General features: G+C 44.4%; 1 protein-coding gene across 1 annotated transcript in view; it reads left to right on the forward strand.

The window, feature by feature from the left end:
- Positions 1-25,656, forward strand: part of LOC126284606 (protein takeout-like) — a 55,529-nt gene that overhangs the window by 11,220 nt on the left and 18,653 nt on the right. The window contains exons 2-4 of the mRNA XM_049983654.1: positions 13,206-13,298; positions 18,603-18,753; positions 21,890-22,026. Coding sequence (XP_049839611.1) covers positions 13,206-13,298; positions 18,603-18,753; positions 21,890-22,026 — 381 coding nt within the window. The remainder of the gene's footprint in view (positions 1-13,205; positions 13,299-18,602; positions 18,754-21,889; positions 22,027-25,656) is intronic.

Below are 25,656 nucleotides of genomic sequence, written 5' to 3' on the forward strand. Positions count from 1 at the left end.
CGAAGCACCATACCATGGCCCGCACGTTCACCGGATCTGACGTCCCCGGATTTGTTTCTTGTGGGAAAATGGCTCTGAGCACTATGGGCCTTAACATCTGAGATCATCAGTCCCCTAGACCTTAGAACTACTTAAACCTAACTAACCTAAGCACATCACACACATCCATACTCGAGGCAGGATTCGAAACTGCGACCGTAGCGGTCGCGCGGTTCCAGACTGTAGCGCCTAGAACCGCACGGCCACTCGGGCCGGCACATAGCTATCCTGAGTGAAAGTGAAGAAGACTTACATGATCTGCTGAATGGAATGAACAACGCAATGAGTACAGAATATGCATTGAGAGTAAATAGGAGATAGACGAAAGAAATGAGAAGTAGCAGAAAAGAGAACAGCGGGAAAATTAACATCAGGATTGATGATCACGAAGTTGAAGGATATTTGTATCGTGATCCATTAACAACGACTAATAACATGCGTCAGCGCATTGTCAATGCATGTGCGAACAATACGGAAGGCGAACTACTCGCTGTTGAGAGGAATGTCGTTACACGTATTGCCAAATGCATTGAGGTTGACGGACATCATTTGGAGCATTTATTGCATTAATGTGGTATTTACAGGTAATCACGCTGTAACAGCATGCGTTCTCAGAAATAATAAGTTCACAAAAGTACATGTATCACATTGGAACAACCGAAATAAAATGTTCAAACGCACCTACGTTCTGTATTTTAATTTAAAAAACCTACCTGTTACCAACTGTTCGTATAAAATTGTGAGCCATATGTATGTGACTATTAATGCGCCATCTGTCACAAAGCGAGAAAAGTGGTCCAACTGAAACATTCATATTTCTTTACGTACTATACGAATATGTAAGAAAAAATGGGGGGTTCCTATTTAAAAAACCGCAGTTGATATCCGTTTGACCTATGGCAGCGCCATCTAGCGGGTCAACCATAGCGCCATCTGGTATCCCCCTTCAAGCTAGACAAGTTTCGTTCTTTGTAGTTTTTTCGTTTGACGCTTATTTCGTGAGATATTTAGCTCGGTCACGATCAACGGACCACCCTGTATAAGAGGGAAAAAGAAAAAAGACGAATGGGGATCTCGTGATCACACGAAACGCAAGAGGAAAAATCCGCGAACACAAGCGACTATCAGGAAGCCCTGATTGCGATCCGCTGCCTAGGAACGGGAATGTCGGAAACGGAGGAACAGGTCGTCTGTATGTGTGCTTCTGTAGTCAGCATCTATGGAAACTGGTGGAAGGATGATGAAACCTTGAACAAGCGACAACGTATTGGATGTCATTACAGAGCGTGGAATTCGGATGCTTCCCAGTTCTTCAAAGCAGAGTAGACAAAAATGTGAGGCAGATACGAAACCACAGTACAGTACTGGTGCAGGCACAAGAGTTTTAGTCTACACGGCTGTGTGCGTATTGCCCTACATAGTGCTTCTAAAGCACACGATTCCTACTTTTTCCCACGACGACCCAACGTCATCCTCCGTTACAATTGCAATGGACACATGATCAGTCATATTGGACCGTGGAACAGTGAGAAAGTGTCGATTTGTCGGACGAATCACTTTTGTTGTTACACCAGGTTGAGGTCATGCTCAGTTACGCCGTCATCCAGACGAACGGCTACTCGAAACATGCACGTCGGCACGCAAGCAGGCCAGTTGGGTGTATTATACCACGGATGACATTCACATAGCCTTCAGTTGGATCTGTAGTAGCAATCGATGACAGAATGAAACCTATAGACTACGTGACCTCCACTACTGGCCATTAAAATCGCTACACCACGAAGATGACGTGCTACAGATGCGAAATTTAACCGACAAGAAGAAGATGCTGTGATATGAAAATGATTAGCTTTTCAGAGCATTCACACAAGGTTGGCGCCGGTGGCGACACCTACAATGGACTGACATGAGGAAAGTTTCCAACCGATTTCTCATACACAAACCGCAGTTGACTGGCGTTGCCTGGTGAAACGTTGTTGTGATGTTTCGTCTAAGGAGGAGAAATGCGTAGCATCACGTTTCCGACTTTGATAAAGGTAGGATTGTAGCCTATCGCGATTACGGTTTAACGTACCGCGACACTGCTGCTCGCGTTGGTCGAGATCCAATGACAGTTAGCAGAATATGGAATCGGTGGGTTGAAGGGGGTAATGCGGAACGCCGTGCTTTATCCCAACGGCCTCTTATCGCTAGCAGTCGAGATGACAGGCATCTTATCCACATGACTGTAACGGATCGTGCAGCCATATCTCGATTCCTGAGTCAACAGATGGCGACGTTTGCAAGACAACAGCCACCTACGCGAACAGTTCGAACGCACATTGGAAGCGTGTATTCGTCATCCCCATACTGGTGTATCGCCCGGCGTGATGGTATGGGGTGCGACTGGTTACACGTCTCGGTCACCTCTTGTTCGCACTTTGAACAGTGGACGTTACATTTCAGATGTATTAAGAGCCGTGGCTCTACCCTTCAATCGATCCCTGTGAAATCCTACATTTCAGCAGGATGATGCACGACCGCATGTTGTAGGTCCTGAAAGGGCCTTTCTGGAAACATAAAATGTCCGACTGCTACGCTGGCCAGCACGTTCTCCTGATCTCTCACCAATCGAAAACGTCTGGTCAATGGTGGCCGAGCAGGGGTCGTCACAATACGCCAGTCACTACTCTTGATGAACTCTGGTATCGTGTTGAAGCTGCATGGGCAGATGTACCTGTACACGCCATCCAAGTTCTGTTTGACTCAATGCCCAGGCGTATCAAGGCCGTTATTACGGCCAGAGGTGGTTGTTCTGGCTGATTTCTTAGGATATATGCACCAAAGTTGCGTCAAAATGTAATGATATGTCAGTTTTAGCGTAATATATTTTTCCAATGAATATCCGTTTATCATCTACATTTCTTCTTGGTGTAGCAATTTTAATGGCCAGTGGTGTATATTGCGGCCATCCGCATTCCATGATGCTCCATGTCTTCCCTGACAGCGATGGTTTCTTAGAGCTGGTAATTGTCCGTGTCGCAAACCCAGCATCGTGCTACAGTGGCCTAAGTAGCATGATAGTGAACTCCCGGTGGTGTCTTGCCCACAAAATTCGTCCGATCTAAACTTGATGGAGCGCATATGGGTTGCTATGGGCCATCAGACAGCGAACCACGGAGCACTGGACAGCAGTTTTCAGGAAATGAGTGAGCAGTGCGTAGACAATTTGTGCCACGCACCTTCGAAAAGTTGTCAAAGATTTTTAGAATCTATTCCACGACGAATCGCTGCTGTACAGGGTTCCAAAGATTTAGCAACGTGCTACACTACTGGCCATTAAAACTGCTACACCAAGAAGAAATGCAGATGGTAAACGGGTATTCATTCGGCAAATATATTATACTAGAACTGACATGTGATTACATTTTCACGCAATTTGGGTGCATAGATCCTGAGAAATCAGTACCCAGAACTACCACCTCTGGCCGTAATAACGGCCTGGGTATTGAGTCAAACAGAGCTTGGATGGCGTGTACAGGTACAGCTGCCCATGCAGCTACAACACGATACCACAGTTCATCAAGAGTAGTGACTGGCATATTGTGACGTGCCAGTTGCTCGGCCACCACTGACCACATTTTTTAAATTGGTGAGAGATCTAGAGAATGTGATGGCAAGGGCAGCAGTCGAACATTTTCTCTATCCAGAAAGGCCCGTACAGGACCTGTAACATGCGGTCTTTCATTATCCTGCTGAAATCTAGGGTTTCGCAGGGATCCACTGTTCAAAGTGATATCAATGCGAACAAGAGGTGACCGAGACGTGTAACCAATGGCACCCCATACCATCACGCCGGGTGCGTTCACCGCGATGTCGCCAAACACGGATGCGACATCATGATGCTGCAAACAGAACCTGGATTCATGCGAAAAAAATGACGTTTTGACATTCGTGCACCCACGTTCGCCGTTGAGTACACAATCGCCGGTGCTCTTTTCTGTGACGCAGCGTCATGGGTAACCCAGCCATGGTCTCCGAGCTGGTAGTCCATGCTGCTGGAAACGTCGTCGAACTGTTCATGCAGATGGTTGTTGTCTTGCAAACGTCCCTATCTGTTGACTCAGGGATCGAGACGTAGGTGCACGATCCGTTACAGCGATGTGGATAGATGCCTGTCATCTCGACTTCTAGTGATGCGAGGCCGTTGGGATCCAGCACGGCGTTCCGTATTACCCTCCTGAACCCACCGATTTTATATTTTGCCAATTTTGGATCTCGACCAATGCGAGCAGCAATGTTGTGATACGATAAACTGAAATCGCAATAGGCTACAATCCGACCTTTATCAAAGTCGGAAACGTGATGCTACGCATTTCTCCTCCTTAGACGAGGTATCACAACAACGTTTCACCAGGCAATGCCGATCAACCGCTGTTTGTGTATGAGAAATCGGTTGGAAACTTTCCTCATGTCACCACGTTGTAGCTGTCGCCACCGGCGCCAAACTTGTGTGAATGGTCTGAAAAGCTAATCATTTGCATATCACCGCACCTTCTTCCTGTCGGTTGAATTTCGCGTCTACAGCACGTCTCATCTTCGTGGTGTAGCAATTTTAGTGGCCAGTAATGTATTAAGCATTTAGGCATTAAATTTTGGTTAATCAGTGTAGGTAATACAAGAATTATAGTCTGACCACGAAGAGATTCCATTGAATGAAGTGGACTAGAAGAGTCTTCATGAAACGTTATGACAATTTTCTGTAATTTCGGAAGCGATCTTTGTTAATGTAAATGAAACGGAGATGACTCAGAAGTAAGTCTGCTGTCGGTTCGTTAAAAGCACGATACACGTGTTGTTCTGTAAAGCAGAAAGACTGCCAACCGCCATCCTTTGCCCTTCAGCTGCCAAGAAAATATCTACCGTCTCTACGATACTGCGCGTTCTAGGCGGTAATAATATTGACTTAAACACTAATAATAGTCACTATCAATCGCTTGTAACGCAAAAAAATGGCTCTGAGCACTATGGGACTTAACATCTATGGTCATCAGTCCCCTAGAACTTAGAACTACTTAAACCTAACTAACCGAAGGACATCACACAACACCCAGCCATCACGAGGCAGAGAAAATCCCTGTCCCGCAGGGAATCGAACCCGCGAACCCGGGCGTGGGAAGCGAGAACGCTACCGCACGACCACGAGATGCGGGCAGTAACGCAACGACAGACGGAAATAGCAATATAGTTGTGGATGTCCGTGTATTTCCGTAAGGGCGTAGCGTTTTAAGGTAAAGTCAGCATTATTGCGGTATGCGCATCCGAACAGATACATGGTTACAGTAGGTCGTGTAAAGGAGAATCAAGACAGAAAAGAGTCTGAAAGCAAGTTCTTCAGAGCTATGTCCGGATGGAGTTGGTCCTGTTTTCCTCGACTACGTAAACCGGCTTTCCCAACCGGTAGGACAAGACCGTGTGTTTTATGTGGAACCAGAAATGCTCGTCACTTTCCATTATACCAGTATGCGATGAAGGCCAAGTTAAAAGTCCTTTATAACTCACACTAAGCCCCTTCAGTAACTGTGGCAAGTCATTAAACTTTCTGATAAAGCATAGATACTATAACAACTATCCGAACAGCATGTATGTGGAAGACTACGTTCTAGCATTATATCAAATTACTGAGTATCCCATACAGACGACCTATCTGTCTGAGGAGTATTTTGTACGTGAGCTAAGTAGATAAGACTTTTCTTCCAGTTTGTATTAGTCTGGCCTCCACTTCGCTACAACTACATTTATATCGTCGTTCCTCTTAAAAATGGCTCTGCATGAGTAACACTATGTAATTTTTGATTGATTACGATAATCGTTCATCGATGCGATAACCAGCCTAATATCCTGGTCATTTCACCCTGTTACACTCTAGCGGAAGTTAAATACCTTGCGGTTGTGCGCCAGGGCTACCATATCATCGTCTTAGTTACACTCTTAACGTTGAAGTTGTTTATGTAGTGGATAAGCAGTCATTCCTTACAGCAAGCATTGATCTGAAAGTTTTTCTAATCCATCCCAGTAAATGCAAGTAGGCCAAGGGGGAAAAAACGGCAAGTCCACACCAATAAATATTACAGGAGAGTAATTTTAAAAAAAAGAAAGTTCATTTTATTTTCAGTACGACACACTTCTGTGGAAGATTGTGTAAATTTATGTGACTGAAAGGGGGTAAGATAATCTTAAATTATTTGTAGAAAAAATTCTTCTGTCCTATTTTGTTTCAAGATTCTTACTTCATACTTAAAACATTTTTGTCGAAAATTCACCTCTTCATCACGTTTTTCATGACGTCCTCTGGCAACTTCACAAACTAAAAGTGAATCTCAGGAGGTCTATTCTGTTCTGGCTGTCTGTCGCTGTCTTTCAGTTCTAACCAATGTACTTCACTGATGGCCCTACCTTCGGATTTGGATGTGACTGTGGTGTGGACGTGGTAATATGGTTTGCTTACCCCAAATAGCTAAGCTGTTAAAATCTTTTGTGATCTTTGATCTTTATGGTCCACGAATGTTATCAAAATAGATCCGTTTTCAGCTTCACGTCTTACTTGGCACGTATGACAGCATTATGAGCCTGTTGTTTTAATTTCGTTAACATTTCACGTGACATATTTTTAGTACAATTAGTAGATGCAGGTGAGGCAACGTTTACGACGGCCATAGATAAACTGACTTCATACACCACTAGGCAGGATAAAAAATAATAAAACGCAAGTTTACCGCTGGGTACCAGATCTTACTAGTACACCGCTGTAGTGAACACACTGTTGCTAAAACAACAAGAAACACCCTGCCCATGAGCATATGGTTTAGTTACCGCCTTTCTTGCGTGTTCCGTGTGGTGTTTATGGGTGTTATCCGGGAACAGTCTTAAGACATATGACTTTCACTATAGCTGACGTTTTTGCCGCGAGAGAATTGCAACCGTGTTAAAAATATTATTACGTGATAATATTAAAAAAATAGATAGAGCTTATTTCACAATTTCAATTGTACAAAAAAGTGTAACTGAGATTGAGAAATGAGGAATGTATATTATCACTTGATAATATTTTTTTAAGAAAATTACATAGAGCTTATTTTACTAGTTCAATTATTTAAAAAAGTATAACTGAGATTGTGAAGTGAAGAAGCTATGATTTTTTTAATAAGAAGTTATTCATCTAAAAACAAGAGAAATAGAATGAAACAAAAACCATATCTGGTCTGGCAGTCTCTAAACAGGCATTTTGTTTGCTTTGTGGCAGAGAGGACCGGAATCCAAGGTCTCGGGCTTTAATAAACCGCTTTAGCTGTATTTTGTCCTTTATTCTTAGATGACTACGAACTTTCGTAAGCAAGGGCATTCCGTCATCGATATCCGTAGTAACTTAAAAGTTTTACGCCGAGAATACAAGAGCCACTCGTGTTCCACACCGAACGCTAAATGGATAAAGAGAGTTAAAGGACCTTTTGGTAAATTTCGAATGTCTAACTTAGTTGACCTAATACTCTCTTTTTCTTTTACCTTGTTCCCCTCCTTTCTTCCTGGGTCTTCGCATTTTTCACCCTTCCTACCCTTCACTACTCACATCATCTCCCCTTTATTACTTAGGTTTCTTGTGTATCTTTCTTTCATGCTCGTTTTTAAAAAAAGTTCTCAACTTTTAACTGTACTTAAAAAGTATCAAAATTCACTACAGTCTTTGTTATAACATTTTAGAAACAATAACTATAGAATTTTGAAGTTTTTTAATGCTCTTAAGGTTTATTTAGGGGACGCTGTTAGTGGATCTATTCATTTGCCGTTATGTAACCATATGATGTTCGTCTTTTACGTCATTAAACGCCAATGGTTTATGATTTCTTTTAGATTTGCATAATCCACTGGCGTCCCTAAAAAATAAACACTATCATGTTCTATTGTTTTTAAAACGTTTTTGTATTTGGGTAGCCAATATTCCTTACTCTCATTCACCACTCATAAGTTCCGCCAAAGATCACCGATTATTCAGTTGTGGCCTCGCATCATCAGCGCATGCCCGAGCGGTCTATGGCCCAGCTATTTTCTTTCAGCCGGCCGATGTGGCCGAGAGGTTGTAGGCGCCTCAGTCTGGAACTGCGCGACCGCTGCGGTCGCAGGTTTGAATCCTGCCTCGGACGTGGATGTATGTGATGTCCTTAGGTTAGTTAGGTTTAGGTAGTTCTAAGTTCTAGGGGACTGATGACCTCAGATTTTAAGTCCCATAGTACTCAGAGTCTTTTGAACCATTTTTGTTTTCTTTCATGTCGGCATTAAAGAAACAACACGCGGCCGCGTCCCCAATTGTGTGATTGCATATAGACCGAAGAAGTGATAAGTGTGTTATTTGCGCGTCAGTAAGCTATTTACCTGACGCATTTAGTCCAGGTTACTTAGAATATCCCTCAATTTTACTTCAATCACTCCTTGGTTTGTTCATGCTAGCCTCGTGTTAGGCCTTAATAGTTTCTCATATATTTTCACCTTGCCAGTGGATCACTATGGTATAATTTTTTGGGCTCCATCAATCGTACTGGATAGGAATACATGCATGCGGCTGTTTTAGCATTGTTTTATTTTGACAAATAACGAATACTGGCTTCCAAGTTTCGAGCTTAACTTTAACTTTTTAGTTATGTGAGTGAGAGTATTTTATCATTCTTATGTAAAAGCATTTACAAGATTAAAAAAAACTTTTAAAAATTTCAAATATTTTTAGAAAATTATCATGTCAGTGGATGTGTTAGGGTTGTTACTCCTTCGTTATACATTGTTTTGCAGAGGTTCACCTGAAGACGTGGCTCCTAGTGCCATGAAACTGGTAGTCATGTATAAATAAAGGCATAAATACAGATGAAGCCGTTTCAAAATGGTTGAAATGGCTCTGAGCACTATGGGTCCTAACTTCTGAGGGCATCAGTCCGCTAGAACTTAGAACTACTTAAACCTAACTAACCTAAGGACATCACACACATCCATGCCCGAGGCAGTATTTGAGCCTGCGACCGTAGCGGTCGCGCAGTTCCAGGCTGAAGCGCCTAGAAACACTCGGCCACAGCGGCCGGCATGAATCGGTTTATTGATAACCAAGAACATTACTTATTGCTGCGGTTGCCTGTCTCCAAGGTTGTCTCTGCACCCACAGTTTAAAAGCAGCATCAAACTGCATCTCACTTTGTGCATCCGGTTGACATCTATCTCTGCAGTACGCAAGCCACCCATCCACCATCGTATCCCCACCATTCCTGTCCCATATGTGGATGAGAACGACTGGTGGTAACCATCCGTATGAGAAGCGAATTAATGTGCTTTTCCTGTCTTGGTCGTTTTGTGAGATCTGTATAAAACGAATTAATACGTTGACTGACTTCTAGGAACGTACGTTCTCTGCATTTCAGCAGTAAACTTGTACATAATGCAGAGCGCCTACTGTAGCGCCAGCCACAGGAATGGGTATCGCTGTTAATGCTCCCTAGACAATGAGCGTATCTATAACGAAATGCGTTCTTCTCCTTAGAATATTCTCTTTACCCCCTTACCCTCACAAACATATGAGCGGTATTCACGAATCGGTCGAACGACGATGTTGTGAGCTGTCTCTTTCGTGGATGATGTACATTTCCCAAATATTCTTCTTTGAATTTCAGTCTGGTATTGATTTTTCCTACGTCTAATTTTGACAGCCTTTTCACTTGAAGTCACTCCGGTCGGGTATAACTAGCCGCCTTGCGGTTGTTGCTGTTTGCAGTTCATTGGCAATCATACTGGATCACTAGACAGCATTCAATCAGAATTAGTCAGATCCTTGAGAGAACCAAGCATGACGAAAGTATTCCACCTTCTGTGCAAGACATTTGAGACAGGTGAAAAACACTCAGACTTCAAGAAGAATTGTTTAAAGAAAGGCAACTATTGACAGTTTTGAATACTACCAAACCGTCAGGTAAATGCCATGGCTGCAAAATACTGACACGAAATCTTTACAGAAAAACGGAAAACTGGTAGAAGCCAACATCGTGAAAGATCAGGTCGGGTTCCGGAGAAATACAGGAATATGAGTGGGGATACTTTTGTGTTAACAGAAGAGCCAATACCGTGTTACGAGTGGAGGCCGAAATGAACGCGTCTTAGCTCACGCAGGCTGGCGTGAGGAGGGAAGAACTATACTGACGTGAGGTCTGGAATATGACAACACAAGTTCTATAACCCTGTCACTTATTCTCGTCCGCGTTTTACATATGTTACTTTCTTCGTCGATTCTGCTAGGCACCTACTCATTCCTTATAGTATCAGTCCACCTAATATTCGCCATCTTCCTGAAGCACCACGTCTCAAGCGCTTTGATTTCCTTCCTTTCTGGTTTTGCCACAGTCCATGTTTCACTATCATACAATGCAATCTACCAAATGTACATTCTCAGAAAAGTATTTCTCAGATTAAGGCCGATGTTTGATACATGGCGACCCGTCTTCGACAGAAATTCCCTCTTTGTTTCTCCTAGTCTCCTTTTCATATCCTCCTTGCTTCGTCCGTTATCTGAAATTTTGCTTCCAAGATAGCAGAGTTCCCTAACTTCGTCTGCTTTGCGGTCATCAGTACCGACGTTAAGTTTATCAGCAATCTCGTTTCTGCTACTTCTCACTACTTTCGTCTCACCTCTCTTTATTCTCGACCCATATTCTATTCTCAGTACATTGTTGATTCCTTTGAAAATGTTCTGTTATTTTTCTTCACTGTCAGTGAGGACAGGAATGTGATGAGCGTATCTTATCACAGATATCCTTTCACCTTGAATTTTAATCCTTCAACATTTCGTTTACTTCAACGCCGCTTGTTCGATGTATAAACTGAACACTTTTCTCACCCCCTCTATATCTAGACTAAGTGCGCATCCCTTTTCAAATATTCAAATTTGGGTGCCACGTTCAAACTTCTGGCATTCCACACTCCGACTAGTAGTGTGTTACCCTTTCATTGATTATTCAGTCTTTTTCTCATGGTCTTCCTTGGCAGTCCCCTAACAGAGATCGGAAGAGGGGACTGATGCGGAATCTCGTGCCACAGGAGACAGCATCACGATACTTTTCCAACTGCAGGCCACATGTCCTGTGGCTACTCGTTGTGTCTCCTTAACGTCGTGATATCTGGTTGTTTTGCACCCCAACAGCAAGAGGTTGCTCTGACAAGCTCTGTCCGCTCCTTCGGTCTCTGTGACAAGGCAGTTGGCTGAACGAGGGTGACTCCTTATACCGGCAGTCCACGGCCGCCATTGCTGATGATTTCAAAATTTAAACAGCGGCTGGGATCGAGCCCAGAACCAAGGGCGACTAGGTAAAGGTGCTACTATTAGACTAAGGAGGTAGTATCCCTCCAACAATACACGGCAACTAATGATTAAACGTTCATTCCATTCGGACCTGATATCCATCAACAACATCAGTATAAGGTGTGAGCCCAAAGGGCAGGATTACATTCTTATACTCTGTGGCATGGGAGCAAACGGCTTGCGAATGTCATTTTAATAAGTTAATGCTTTGCCAGAAAAACATTCAGTGTCAGTTAACGAATACTGCAGTCTGGAGGCTGATGTGAAAGTATGTCTCCTCATCCCATTGCAGATTTGGGTTGACTATAAATCAAGGGGGTTGTTCGTCCAGTCGAGTATATGTACATTCTGCTAGGCGATTGTGGTGTGAAGAGCAGTGACTTGCATTAGCCTGCTGTAATATGCCATTTGCTGCCGTGATAATAAAGGATACTAAAACCGACGTTACTCTTCTTGCCCTAAAATAGAGAGTATACAGCCATCATTCAACAAATGTTAGATCAGTTGTTTTGTCCCATCCACTGACTCCTCAGATGACGGTTCGAGCGGTAGGAGAGGGGTTGATGTCGGAGAATCGCCGCTTCCAGTGAACTTTCACCTGGTCGTTTGCCAGCCGCTGTGGCCGAGCGGTTTTAGGCGCTTCAGTCCGGAACCGCGCTGCTGCTACGGTCGCAGGTTCGAATCCTGCCTCGGGTGTGGGTGTGTGTGACGTCCTTAGTTTAGTTAGGTTTAAGTAGTTCTAAGTCTAGGGGACAAATGACCTCAGATGTTAATTCCCATAGTGCTTACAGCCATTTTAACCTGGTCACTTACGGAAATGTTAGTGTCGATTTTATTACCACACACAGTTAGTCAGACTCATCGCCGAACAACGCAGGATGCCATTCAGCGTCCCAGTTGACTGTGGTGAAGAGTCAGCGATAAACGATACATGGCAATCAAAAATGGTTCAAATGGCTCTGAGCACTATGGGACTTAACTTCTGAGGTCATCAGTCCCGTATAACTTAGTACTACTTAAACCTAACTAACCTAAGGACATCACACACATCCATGCCCGAGGCAGGATTCGAACCTGCGACCGTAGTGGTCGCGCGGCTCCAGACTGTAGCGCCTAGAAACGCTCGGCCACCTCGGTCGGCACATGGCAATCCAATCTGTTGCCGACAGGCGTGGTGGAACTCTGTAATACTCGCGCGGATTAACAGCTGTTGTCATCCGCTTAATCGCATCGGCCAGTGGAACAGTCGTAACATCTTCTCGTGGTGTAAAAGAACTACAACCTTCCTTCTTTGCCACACTGTTGCCCAGAGTCTAAATCGTCACCAGACGTTCTGCAGACGCTCTACTCCAGTCTACCGTCTGTCCAGTCTGCCTGCAAGCCACTCCCAAGTCCCTTACACTAATGATTCGACCTTTCTCAAAGTTCTTGTGATGGCGATAAGGTGCACATGTACATCGCCTGTACACGCGCTTTTGTTATTTCCTCCCGAAAACTTCCAGTAATGCTAGTCACACCGTCACTTATACCATTCATTATCTCTAGCAACCAAATTTTTCTGTTCTGAAATATTTACAATAAGCTCGTATAAGAATGCAATTTTAATCAATATACATAAAAAAATAGGGAAATGATGGAGCGCCAGTTTTGTAGCGTTCGGTCGAGGTGTTCACGATTTACCACCTTCCACATCCATCATTGTGTGTATTAATCAGCCATAAAGGCTCATTTTATCTCTTTTTCAGCTCCATAATGTAATTTCTTACCTCCGTCAAAGTCGTAATTCGTAATCTTTTCTTTTCAGCTGCTGAAATGAAGACGTGCAAGCAGACCGATCCACAGTACGTCCAGTGTCTCAAGATTGCGCTCCAGGACTCCGTACCGACCCTTGTGAAAGGTATGAATTTGAATTATTGCCTCAGCTGCGACAAAAGCACATAGCCTTTAATAATACTGCAATGTTACACACGAGAATTTCCTTCAAAGTATCAAATACAAACAATACACTATTAATTAGAAAGAGCACAAAATATCTCAAGTGGTGACAATGCGGAAGGTTTGAAATCAGAAACAAAAACGCTGAACAGTGCTATCAAATTATGTTTTGCGAGACTCTAATCTTTCGACTTTTTTATGCTTTCTCCATCTCTTTCTGTCATGTTCTAATCTTCCCATTTCTATAAAGCTGTACCACTCAGCATCTTCCACGTTCTGTTTTGCATTCTATAGTACGATACTTTTTTTGAATCGGCAGTCTCGTGACCGGTTTTATGGGGTCCAACACGAATTCCTCTCCTCTGCCAACTCTTGCAACCTACGCCGTCAATTATTTGCTCGATGTATTCCAATCACTGTTTTCCTCTACAGTTTCTGATCTCTACAGACAACTCCCTCTAGTACCATGGAAGACATTCCCTATGTCTCAACAGATGTCCTATCATTCTGTCCCTTCTCTTTGTCAGTGTTTTCCACAGATTATTCGATCCTGCGCAGAACCTCCTCATTCTTTACCTTATCAGTTCACCTAACTTTCAACATCCGTCTGTAACTCCGTATCCCAAATGGTTAGATTCTCTTTCCGGTTTTAGCATTGTTCGTGTTTCGCTACCATAAATTACGCCAATGTTTGACACTAGTAGACTTCTCTTGGGCAGGAAAGCCCTTTTTATCAGTGCTAGTCTACGTTGCTTCTTTCCCTGATGGGGTAACTGTTTTGTGTGCTCTAGCAGATATTACATTATTTTGCCCTTGTTCTGGTAAAGGGTTTTTAGCTAATTTGTTCTTTCCAGTACCTCTTCAAAAATTAATCAGACAAAATAACTGTTAGGACACATCTCAGTCGTTGTTTTTCGGAAGCCTTTAGAATTTATCCTTTTCCTTTTTTCCCTCAGTGTACGACTGATTCACCTCCACGCGAAAGTTTTGAGAAACGTACTTCTTATCCAAAGCATGTTGGTTGTTACCGCAAGAGTTAGATTGTGGTAGTAAAGATTCTTCACCTGTAACAGTCCATTTACAATACATTCGAGCACAATCCTACGACTCTTGGCTTCTTGCTCCGGTGAGAGGACCCTTCCACCTGTGGTGCTTGTGGTGTACAGTTTGCGGTACACCACATTCTAGCAGACACTGTTTTGTATTCCTACAAGAGGGTAGCAGTTCATTTGTGAACTGATTTTCCATTCATTTTAAATAACAATGATATGAATGTGGTATGTCTTTCTAAAATTTGTACGACGTGCCTTCTGTTACCTGAAAAGTTAGGTTGACATTTGTAATGTCTTATCGGGGTGGCTGGCTTATCTGTACCAAAATCAATAAAAACTAGACACTTATAAGATCAAATTATTGTCCGTCAGCGCACGTGCGCGTGTGGGCGTATGTGTGTGTGTGTGTGTGTGTGTGTGTGTGTGTGTGTGTGTGCCTGCCTATCTGTCCAGTTTCCTCAGGAATGTGGAAACGTATCAAATTGATAAGGCCTCCAATCCCTTGTCAGTGTAAGTAATTCAAACATCTAAGTGAATGAACCCAAAAGATACGGCCATATACACTCCCGGAAATGGAAAAAAGAACACATTGACACAGGTGTGTCAGACCCACCATACTTGCTCCGGACACTGCGAGAGGGCTGTACAAGCAATGATCACACTCACGGTACAGCGGACACACCAGGAACCGCGGTGTTGGCCGTCGAATGGCGCTAGCTGCGCAGCATTTGTGCACCGCCGCCGTCAGTGTCAGCCAGTTTGCCGTGGCATACGGAGCTCCATCGCTGTCTTTAACACTGGTAGCATGCCGCGACAGCGTGGACGTGAACCGTATGTGCAGTTGACGGACTTTGAGCGAGGGCGTATAGTGGGCATGCGGGAGGCCGGGTGGACGTACCGCCGAATTGCTCAACACGTGGGGCGTGACGTCTCCACAGTACATCGATGTTGTCGCCAGTGGTCGGCGGAAGGTGCACGTGCCCGTCGACCTGGGACCTGGGACCTGGGACCGGACCGCAGCGACGCACGGATGCACGCCAAGACCGTAGGATCCTACGCAGTGCCGTAGGGGACCGCACCGCCACTTCCCAGCAAATTAGGGACACTGTTGCTCCTGGGGTATCGGCGAGGACCATTCGCAACCGTCTCCATGAAGCTGGGCTACGGTCCCGCACACGCCCCAACCTCGTGCAGCCCGCCTCCAGTGGTGTCGCGACAGGCGTGAATGGAGGGACGAATGGAGACGTCTCGTCTTCAGCGATGAGAGTCGCTTCTGCCTTGGTGCCAATGATGGTCGTATGCCTGTTTGGCGCCGTGCAGGTGAGCGCCATAATCAGGACTGCATACGACCGAGGCACACAGGGCCAACACCCGGCATCATGGTGTGGGGAGCGATCTCCTACACTGGCCGTTCACCTGTGGTGATCGTCGAGGGGACACTGAGTAGTGCACGGTACATCCAAACCGTCATCGAACCCATCGTTCTACCATTCCTAGACCGGCAAGGGAACTTGCTGTTCCAACAGGACAATGCACGTCCGCATGTATCCCGTGCCACCCAACGTGCTCTAGAAGGTGTAAGTCAACTACCCTGGCCAGCTAGATCTCCGGATCTGTTCCCCATTGAGCATGTTTCGGACTGGATGAAGCGTCGTCTCACGCGGTCTGCACGTCCAGCACGAACGCTGGTCCAACTGAGGCGCCAGGTGGAAATGGCATGGCAAGCCGTTCCACAGGACTACATCCAGCATCTCTACGATCGTCTCCATGGGAGAATAGCAGCCTGCATTGCTGCGAAAGGTGGATATACACTGTACTAGTGCCGACATTGTGCATGCTCTGTTGCCTGTGTCTATATGCCTGTGGTTCTGTCAGTGTGATCATGTGATGTATCTGACCCCAGGAATGTGTCAATAAAGTTTCCCCTTCCTGGGACAATGAATTCACGGTGTTCTTATTTCAATTTCCAGGAGTGTATGTCCCAATATGATAATCGACAATTCATTGAAGAAAACATGTAGGGTAAACGTTGTTGACCTAGAACCATGAAATTTGGCAAGAAGGAAGATTTCACATTCAAGTAAGTCTGAAAGGAGTCAAATTATAATCATATCAAATTAAAAAAAATACATTTTGGCATTATAAAGTTGCATTACATTCGTAACCTGTCAAAAATCTCTGGAAGTAGTGTAGCGATTTTGATCTGGTTTTTCAGTAATACGTGGAATGATTCACGAGGAACGGTTGTGTGTATGATTCACAAATATTTCGTGCTAATTGGCTGAGCTAGTATGAAATGAAGTATCTTGCAGCTGCGAAAACGATGCGTTTGCCATCTAGCGGTGATAGGCGTCAGGCTGCTCCACTGCTGTACCGACAGTCTATGCCTACGAAATGTACAGCATCTGTAATATTTCAAAGCATGGTAACACTGGTAACTGTTGCAGGATTGCACTTCCATTGTTTCGGATAAGGTCCAATATCCCTTAAAACATCCATTGAAGCGTTCCACAGAACAACTGGACACTTATGTAACAACAATGGCCCTATGGCCAGCCTTACCGTTTTCTTCTCTGGAGACTTCCGTCAAATCTTACTGGTAATTGCAACATGGACGAGAGCGGACGAAGACAGTACACCTGCAATTGCTATTTAATGTAGCACGTTAATGTACGTCCAAAATTAATGAATTAAATGAAAAACTACAATGGGGAATGTAAATTTGCACAAAGATATAAAAAAAACTTAAAATTAAAAAATTCTCCGAAGTCATAGAATTTCTTTTACCGATATCATGCATATGGAGATATTGACACTAGGCATCACGGTCCGCCGACATTGGCTGGTTAAGTAATTGTCAGTGTCCATGTAACTCACCGGCAGCCGCGCAACTTAAAATGTTATTTTATTTTATTTCGAAGATTACCAGTGTCAGCATTTCACCACACCATCTTGGAGAGATGCGTATGCATATGGGGCCAGAAGGTGGCATAGTGAAATGCTGAAACTGGTAGCCTTCCAAATAAAATAAAGTAAAAGAAAACATCTTAAGTTATACAACTGTTGGTGTATTTCATTGACAGTGATGGGCAGATATCGTCCAAATTCTTGATGTCCTGGTTGGATGGACTGTCTATATATATAATTAAGTTTTTACAGAAACCTCGATGCGCGTGCCCTATTCGTACATATCCCGATGTTCTGTGTAAGTGATCAGCCAAGCACAAATACCCTTCAACCTACTTCATTTTTCCTGTTGTTTTACTTAGACTGACTTAACAATTTTAGACCATCTGAATAATTTTAATGCAATCTTTCATGATGTGAGCTAGAGAGACTGTGTGGGCGGTCATGTGTGAGATATCTTTACCCCATCTTCCTCGTTTTAACCACGCTACTTTCTACTAATTTCGTATGGTTGTTAAAAACCTCATCTTCGAAGGCCCCTAGCCGACAACCCCCCCCCCCCCTCCATACACACACACAATGCTACTATTTGCTCTTTGTCTAACGACCTCGTTAAACCCTAACGTTCCTTCCTTACCTTTAGACTCTCTGGCTACATTCTAGAACTGGTCGCTCTTGTATACCATTTCCTTTCGAGAAGAACTGCATTTTCCCAGAAATGTTTCAAAAAATCTTCCGTAATACTACCATTTGCTCCTTGTCTAACAACCTCGTTAAACTCTAACGTTCCTTCCTTACTTTTAGACTCTCTGGCTACATCCTATAATTGGTCGCTCTTGTATACCATTTCCTTTGGAAAAGAACTAGATTTTCCCATAACTGTTTCAAAAATCTTGCGTAATAACGACGTAGGACTTTGTCCTATTTCATTTTGCACCTTAGAGTTACCCTTTAATATTTAAAAGGTTTAACGTAAAACACATGTTAGCCGCTGAGGTTGTAATTGGACACTATCGGGTGCTTTCTCTTTGTTATAGATTTGTCTTGCATCTATCCACGTTTAAAGCGAGATGCCATTGATTACAACAAGCGGAAATTTAGTTAAAAGGTTTCTGCACTTCCGTCTGCTCGTCGAACAAAGATACATTCTCGTAGACTGCAGCATCAATGCCGAACAATCTGATAGTGCTGCTGCTCATATCTGACAAATTATTTATGTATATTCCCAGAATTATGGTTCCTATTACGCACCTGTAAGGGAGGGCGTTGCACCCGCACAGGAAATCTGACGTCGTCATTATGCGCAGGTGTTCGCAGTCTCGGCACGCAGCCTATCGACCCGCTCAAGATTGTGGCGCTCAGCATCGCCGAGGAGAAGAACAAGCCGGTCGCCGTCAACCTCGACTTCTCTGACGTCATCATCTCCGGGGTAGGCAGCTCCGTCATCGACGCCGTTGAGTGAGTAATCAGCACGGAAAATCACTGCACAGAGTGAACGGGACGATGGCGATTGCTATACTGAGAGAGAGGAACCGTGGCCGTTCTTCATCAACGATTTCGTCCGAATTCATGGTATGTGCAGGGCCTGGTCAGAAACGAAAGTGACAGACTTAGGAGCTCCACACGGCCAAGAGTTTTAAAAAAATAGTGTTTTTGGCGCCTGTCAAATGACGGGTGAACCGTTTACATTCTAAGCTGCGGCTGGTGCATCGGGTAGAGTACATATTGTTAATCTGAGGGTTGTGGGGTCGACTCTCTATGCGAGAGGTCTCTTTTAAAAATTTTGATGTTACTTGCACTACAAATAAACCGAAATGATGGAATATGTATTGCATTTATTAAAATTTTCATAAAATGCATCAAAAAGAAGCGCAGAGGAAAATTTGGATTGCAAATAAATATCCGAGAAAAGATTCTACTTATAGCGTCCACAAGGTCCTTGCTAATAACTTTCCAATACAGAATACTAATTAAAGTGTACGTGACACTGTATTCCATTATCTGCGCTTTATCGTACCATGAGGTATATAGTTTTATCATTAAGTAAAGAAATTGAGCAGAAAGCTTCGAAACACCTCTCATCTCATCGAGAGAGAAAAAGAAATCGCCTCCTGAGAGACTACACCAAAATAATTACGTTGTATTTACATCATCAGCTATCCTATCCGATTATCGGCGAAACGATGCGTTACGCGTGGTTTATTACCAAACTGCGTGCCGGATAATGTGGCCGAGCGGTTCTAGGCGCTTCGATCTGGAACCACGAGACCGCTACGGTCGCAGGTTCGAATCCTGCCTCGGGCATGGATATGTGTGATGTCCTTAGGTTAGTTAGGTTTAAATAGTTCTAAGTTCTAGGGGACTGATAACCTCAGATATTAAGTCCCATAGTGTTAGGAGCCATTTGAACCAAACTGTGTGATGAGAGAGAATCTGTTATGAATTTAAACCAAGTTTAGTTTTACATAGAAACTTTAAGCAACAGTGTAACTTTAAAAATGTAGCGTTTACGATGTGCGCAGAGGAAATTACTGCTTCCCCTATTTCTACGATCAATATCACCTTACACATGTAAGACATCAAACGTAAAATTATAAAAGTACCTAATTTTACATCCGAAGTTCTCGTGTTCAGCTTAAATACCGTACCGGAAATGTATTTGCAGTTATAAATTTACGTTTACATTTCCTTTTGGTTCCTTTTATGAAACGATTAATAAATATAATGTACTTAGCATTGCATGGGTTCACTTACAGTGTAGGTAACGTTAAAAATTGAAAATAGAAGAAATTTTCGCATGAGAACTCGACTCCACAACTCACGGATTACCCTCCTGCACTCTTCTCACTGTGCCAAGCGCAGTCTGGAAGCTATACTAACACAAATGGCTCATGCCTCACCCGACCCATGCCAAAAACTCTTAGCCATCTGGATCTTGCATTTTTGTAACTTTCATTTCTGGCCAAGACCTGCGTATAGCATAAATTTGGACGAAATAGGCGGTGACGAGTAGGCGCGGCGTTCTTCTGCGTGACGCCCAGCCCGACAGCGCTGAACTTCGGTGATCTGACGGGAACCGGTGTTAACACTGCGGCAAGACGGTTGGCGTAGGCTCTGGAGACTCTTTGTATCTGTTACTGACGTAGAAATGACCAGTGTTTGAAACTGCACTAATGGATCTTTAGTAAACCCACTGACAATGACGAACGCGAAGTCTTTCAAAGACTTTAACTAGACTATGAATCCATAGCAAACACAATCCTGAAAAGTAATAGAAAGATAACTCAGCGGAAGACATTGACAGTAAATAGTCAAAGGAGAGTGGTACATACATGACATACCGGAAAATTAATTTGGCGATGGATGGAGCAGTAGAAAGAAGGACTGTAAAAGGAATCCAACAGTTCACTTGTAACTGTGAAATTTAATCGAATCTTATCGTCGTCATCCGCAGGTTTGCCCGATAGACTTTCTCGTGCATTGAGGTCATGTCTACGATTCCATGTTGCTTCTAGACGTCTTGTATATCGGTTATCGACCTTGCTTGCATCCTTACACTAACACATTCGTGTCTCTTTTTATCCAGGAAAAACCTCCTTGCTATAAACGAATTTATCTACTCGCTGCCGTTCATGCCAAAACACTGAGTGGTTTTAATGAAAGGGATGGTGTTCCGAGTATTGCACAGTGGGCTGTATACATTAGATGGCACCAAAACATCGCAGGTCTGTTCATTAGTCCGGGGTGCTCGCTCAATAGTCTGAAAAAAGAATAGTTCCCCTTTCTACCACCAGGTGGAAATATGGCGCTGTAAGCAGTCAGAACGTGAAATGTTTTCTGTTTTGACGTCAGTATGCTCCTTGTCGCTGGGCAAGATGTGTTAATTTCTTTCGTGAAATTATTATTGGTGTTAAAGGGATAAGAAGATTAAAGTTTTCTGTAGTAATCCCAGTGGCTTATGAGAAGGAAGACTATGCACTGCTGGTATGTCTACACTATTCAGAACGTGCACCCAGTAAAGCCAGAAGACAGGCTACAACGTAGTGAATTTGCCCTTCGTTTTTTGGCATCCATGGAAATTGATGACATATGGCTGGGAAATATTCTTTGGATGGATGAGGCACAATATCCTCTTCACGGTGCAATGAATGCACAGAACTGTCGCATATCGGGTTCTACTCCGCCACATGTTGTGCGTAACTTCCACTGTACGCAGCTTATGTGACTGTGTGATGAGATACCACAAGCCTGTTGATTCTTGGTGTGTTTTTCTTCGAGGAGTTGACACCTCACGGACCCGTTAGGTATATAGTGATATCTACACGTGATGAAGATCTCCCTGTGCAACACGTGATTCTGGCTTGCGGATTACTGACGTAGATATAGATGTAATGGTTAAGATTTTTTCTTCCCCTTCATTGTCACCGGAAGTCAACAGTCACGTATACAACCAATATACAAGGATATGGTTAAGATTGATCTTGTTGTGTCGGTTTCATTCCGAAACTCTGAGTTGAGAATCCATGTTCTGACTGTGCAGTACTGTCGCTGCGTTTGTGCGTCAGTGACGTCATACGGTACGAAATGTTCGCAGGATGACGCCCGGCAGCTACGACATCAAGATAATCGCCCACGCTGCCTCCCCTGTTACAATGAACGGCAACTACAAACTGGAGGGGAAGGTACTCGCACTGCCCATCCAGGGGATGGGCGACTGCAACATCACCATCTGTAAGTATCCATCACCAAAGCGTGACTATCCTGCAGGTGTAACACATTACACTCATGAAATGTCCGTCCGGCAGTAGGTGTGGTTGGGAATTTTTCTATTATGAAAATAATTCCATTTATTCTTGTACATTATGGTATCCTATCCAAAACAGTAACCATCAGAGGTGACACGCCTATGCCAGCGCCTTTTCCAGTCCCAGAAACGCATACGACACTCCACTGAGATAACTTTTAACATTTTAATCACATCTATGCTTATAATATGGCGGAACTTCAAGATTTTATTTAATTTTGTCAACAGAAAAGAGTCGCATGGGGCCATGTCTGGCGAATATGGGGTGTGGGCCATCATTATATTATTACTTGTGCCCAAAAATTGATGAACAAGAAATATGAGCAGTTGCATTATCATTGTGAAAAAACCATCAATTGTCTCGCCGCAAATCTAGGCTCCTGTTTTTTTCGGGATCTTTCATGCAGACGGCGTTGCCCTTGCAAGTAGTACGCGTTATGGATGGTTCGACCTTGTTGTAATAACTCACGGTGCATTGTGGCGTCAAATTCAAAACACAGCGAGCATAATTTTAATATTTGAGCGCACTTGCCAAACTTTTTACGGTCTTGTCAATCCAGAATGCTTCCTCGGGAACGCCTGAGCCTTTGTTTGACGTGTTTCATAACCTGCTATAACAGCCGGCCGCGGTGGTCTCGCGGTTCTAGGCGCGCAGTCCGGAACCGTGCGATTGCTACTGTCGCAGGTTCGAATCCTGCCTCGGGCATGGATGTGTGTGATGTCCTTAGGTTAGTTAGGTTTAAGTAGTTCTAAGTTCTAGGGGACTGATGACCACAGCAGTTGAGTCCCATAGTGCTCAGAGCCATTTGAACCGTTTGAACCTGCTATAACACGTTTCAGAAATTCTGCATCGTTGTTAATATGAGCTCGTGACTCCTGACCACCTTACATTAGGCGCTGTTTTTGATCGGAACCCAACGATTTTGGAACAAATTTTGCTTCACATGCTCTATACAACGCTGAAAAAATCAAATGTTTTAGCGTACAGTAGTAGTTTATTTATTTTTCCTACTCGCTACCGGTTTTTGTACACACTACCACCCCATGACGGAGAAAATGTCGATTACATAGTTACAATTGCACCTCAAGAGAAATTACAAAAATATTATCCTCTATGTCAGCAAAAGTTTGGTATAATATGCCGAATAGAAAAATGTATAGGCAGCCCTTTACAATAGACACGCAGTTGCTTCGCTCGCTTTCCAAGTAGGACTGTCCAATACTGAAGCAGAACGTCACTGTTGAGCTTTAAGCAGACGTAAATTGCGGCCAGCATTGATACGAGTACCGTCCTTGTACAGTTTATTTTCATTTTTTAAAATGTTTTCACCTTTTAAAAAATAAATAAAAATAAAAATAAACACTGTTGGGTCAATTTACATGTCTCCGCAATATCCTTTCTTTCAGGAGTGCTAGTTCTGCAAGGTTCGCAAAAAGGCTTCTGTGAAGTCTGGAAGGTAGGAAACGAGGTACTGGCAGAACTGAAGATGTGAGGACGAGTCGTGAGTCGTGCTTGGGTAGCTCAGACAGTGGAGCACTTGCCCGTGAAAGGCAAAGGTCCAGAGTTCGAGACTCGGTCCGGCACATGGTTTTAATCTGCCAGGAAGTTTCATATCAGCGCACACTCCGTTGCAGAGTGAAAATCTCATTCTGGAAACGAATACGTGGTTCAACCGACAGGGAAACTACAGACAGGTCTCACATTAAAAGAAAGGATAAAACAGCTCAGTTAAGATGAAAAACTATGAAGATACTTAACGACTGCTTTTAAACGATTACTCTCACGGTCTGAACACACACGATAGAAATGAATAATAACCCAGCCAGTATGTAAAACTACATCAACTGTAAATGGTTACGATAATACACTCCTGGAAATTGAAATAAGAACACCGTGAATTCATTGTCCCAGGAAGGGGAAACTTTATTGACACATTCATGGGGTCAGATACATCACATGATCACACTGACAGAACCACAGGCATATAGACACAGGCAACAGAGCATGCACAATGTCGGCACTAGTACAGTGTATATCCACCTTTCGCAGCAATGCAGGCTGCTATTCTCCCATGGAGACGATCGTAGAGATGTTGGATGTCTCCTGTGGAACGGCTTGCCATGCCATTTCCACCTGGCGCCTCAGTTGGACCAGCGTTCGTGCTGGACGTGCAGACCGCGTGAGACGACGCTTCATCCAGTCCCAAACATGCTCAATGGGGGACAGATCCGCAGATCTTGCTGGCCAGGGTAGTTGACTTACACCATCTAGAGCACGTTGGGTGGCACGGGATACATGCGAACGTGCATTGTCCTGTTGGAACAGCAAGTTCCCTTGCCAGTCTAGGAATGGTAGAACGATGGGTTCGATGACGGTTTGGATGTACCGTGCACTATTCAGTGTCCCCTCGACGATCACCAGAGGTGTACGGCCAGTGTAGGAGATCGCTCCCCACGCCATGATGCCGGGTGTTGGCCCTGTGTGCCTCGGTCGTATGCAGTCCTAATTGTGGCGCTCACCTGCACGGCGCCAAACACGCATACGACCATCATTGGCACCAACGCAGAAGCGACTCTCATCGCTGAAGACGACACGTCTCCATTCGTCCCTCCATTCACGCCTGTCGCGACACCACTGGAGGCGGGCTGCACGATGTTGGGGCGTGAGCGGAAGACGGCCTAACGGTCTGTGGGAGCGTAGCCCAGCTTCATGGAGACGGTTGCGAATGGTCCTCGCCGATACCCCAGGAGCAACAGTGTCCCTAATTTGCTGGGAAGTGGCGGTGCGGTCCCCTACGGCACTGCGTAGGATCCTACGGTCTTGGCGTGCATCCGTGCGTCGCTGCGGTCCGGTCCCAGGTCGACGGGCACGTGCACCTTCCGCCGACCATTGGCGACAACATCGATGTACTGTGGAGACCTCACGCCCCACGTGTTGAGCAATTCGGCGGTACGTCCACCCGGCCTCCCGCATGCCCACTATACGCCCTCGCTCAAAGTCCGTCAACTGCACATACGGTTCACGTCCACGCTGTCGCGGCATGCTACCAGTGTTAAAGGCTGCGCAGCTGCGCAGCTAGCGCCATTCGACGGCCAACACCGCGGTTCCTGGTGTGTCCTCTGTGCCGTGCGTGTGATCATTGCTTCTACATCTACATCTACATCCGTACTCCGCAAGCCACCTGACGGTGTGTGGCGGAGGGTACCCTGAGTACCTGTATCGGTTCTCCCTTCTATTCCAGTCTCGTATTGTACGTGGAAAGAAGGATTGTCGGTATGCTTCTGTGTGGGCTCTAATCTCTCTGATTTTATCCTCATGGTCTCTTCGCGAGATATACGTAGGATGGAGCAATATACTGCTTGACTCTTCGGTGAAGGTATGTTCTCGAAACTTCAACAAAAGCCCGTACCGAGCTACTGAGCGTCTCTCCTGCAGAGTCTTCCACTGGAGTTTATCTATCATCTCCGTAACGCTTTCGCAATTACTAAATGATCCTGTAACGAAGCGCGCTGCTCTCCGTTGGATCTTCTCTATCTCTTCTATCAACCCTACCTGG

This window comes from Schistocerca gregaria, chromosome 8 (assembly GCF_023897955.1).
Source record: "Schistocerca gregaria isolate iqSchGreg1 chromosome 8, iqSchGreg1.2, whole genome shotgun sequence".
NCBI lineage: Eukaryota > Metazoa > Arthropoda > Insecta > Orthoptera > Acrididae > Schistocerca > Schistocerca gregaria.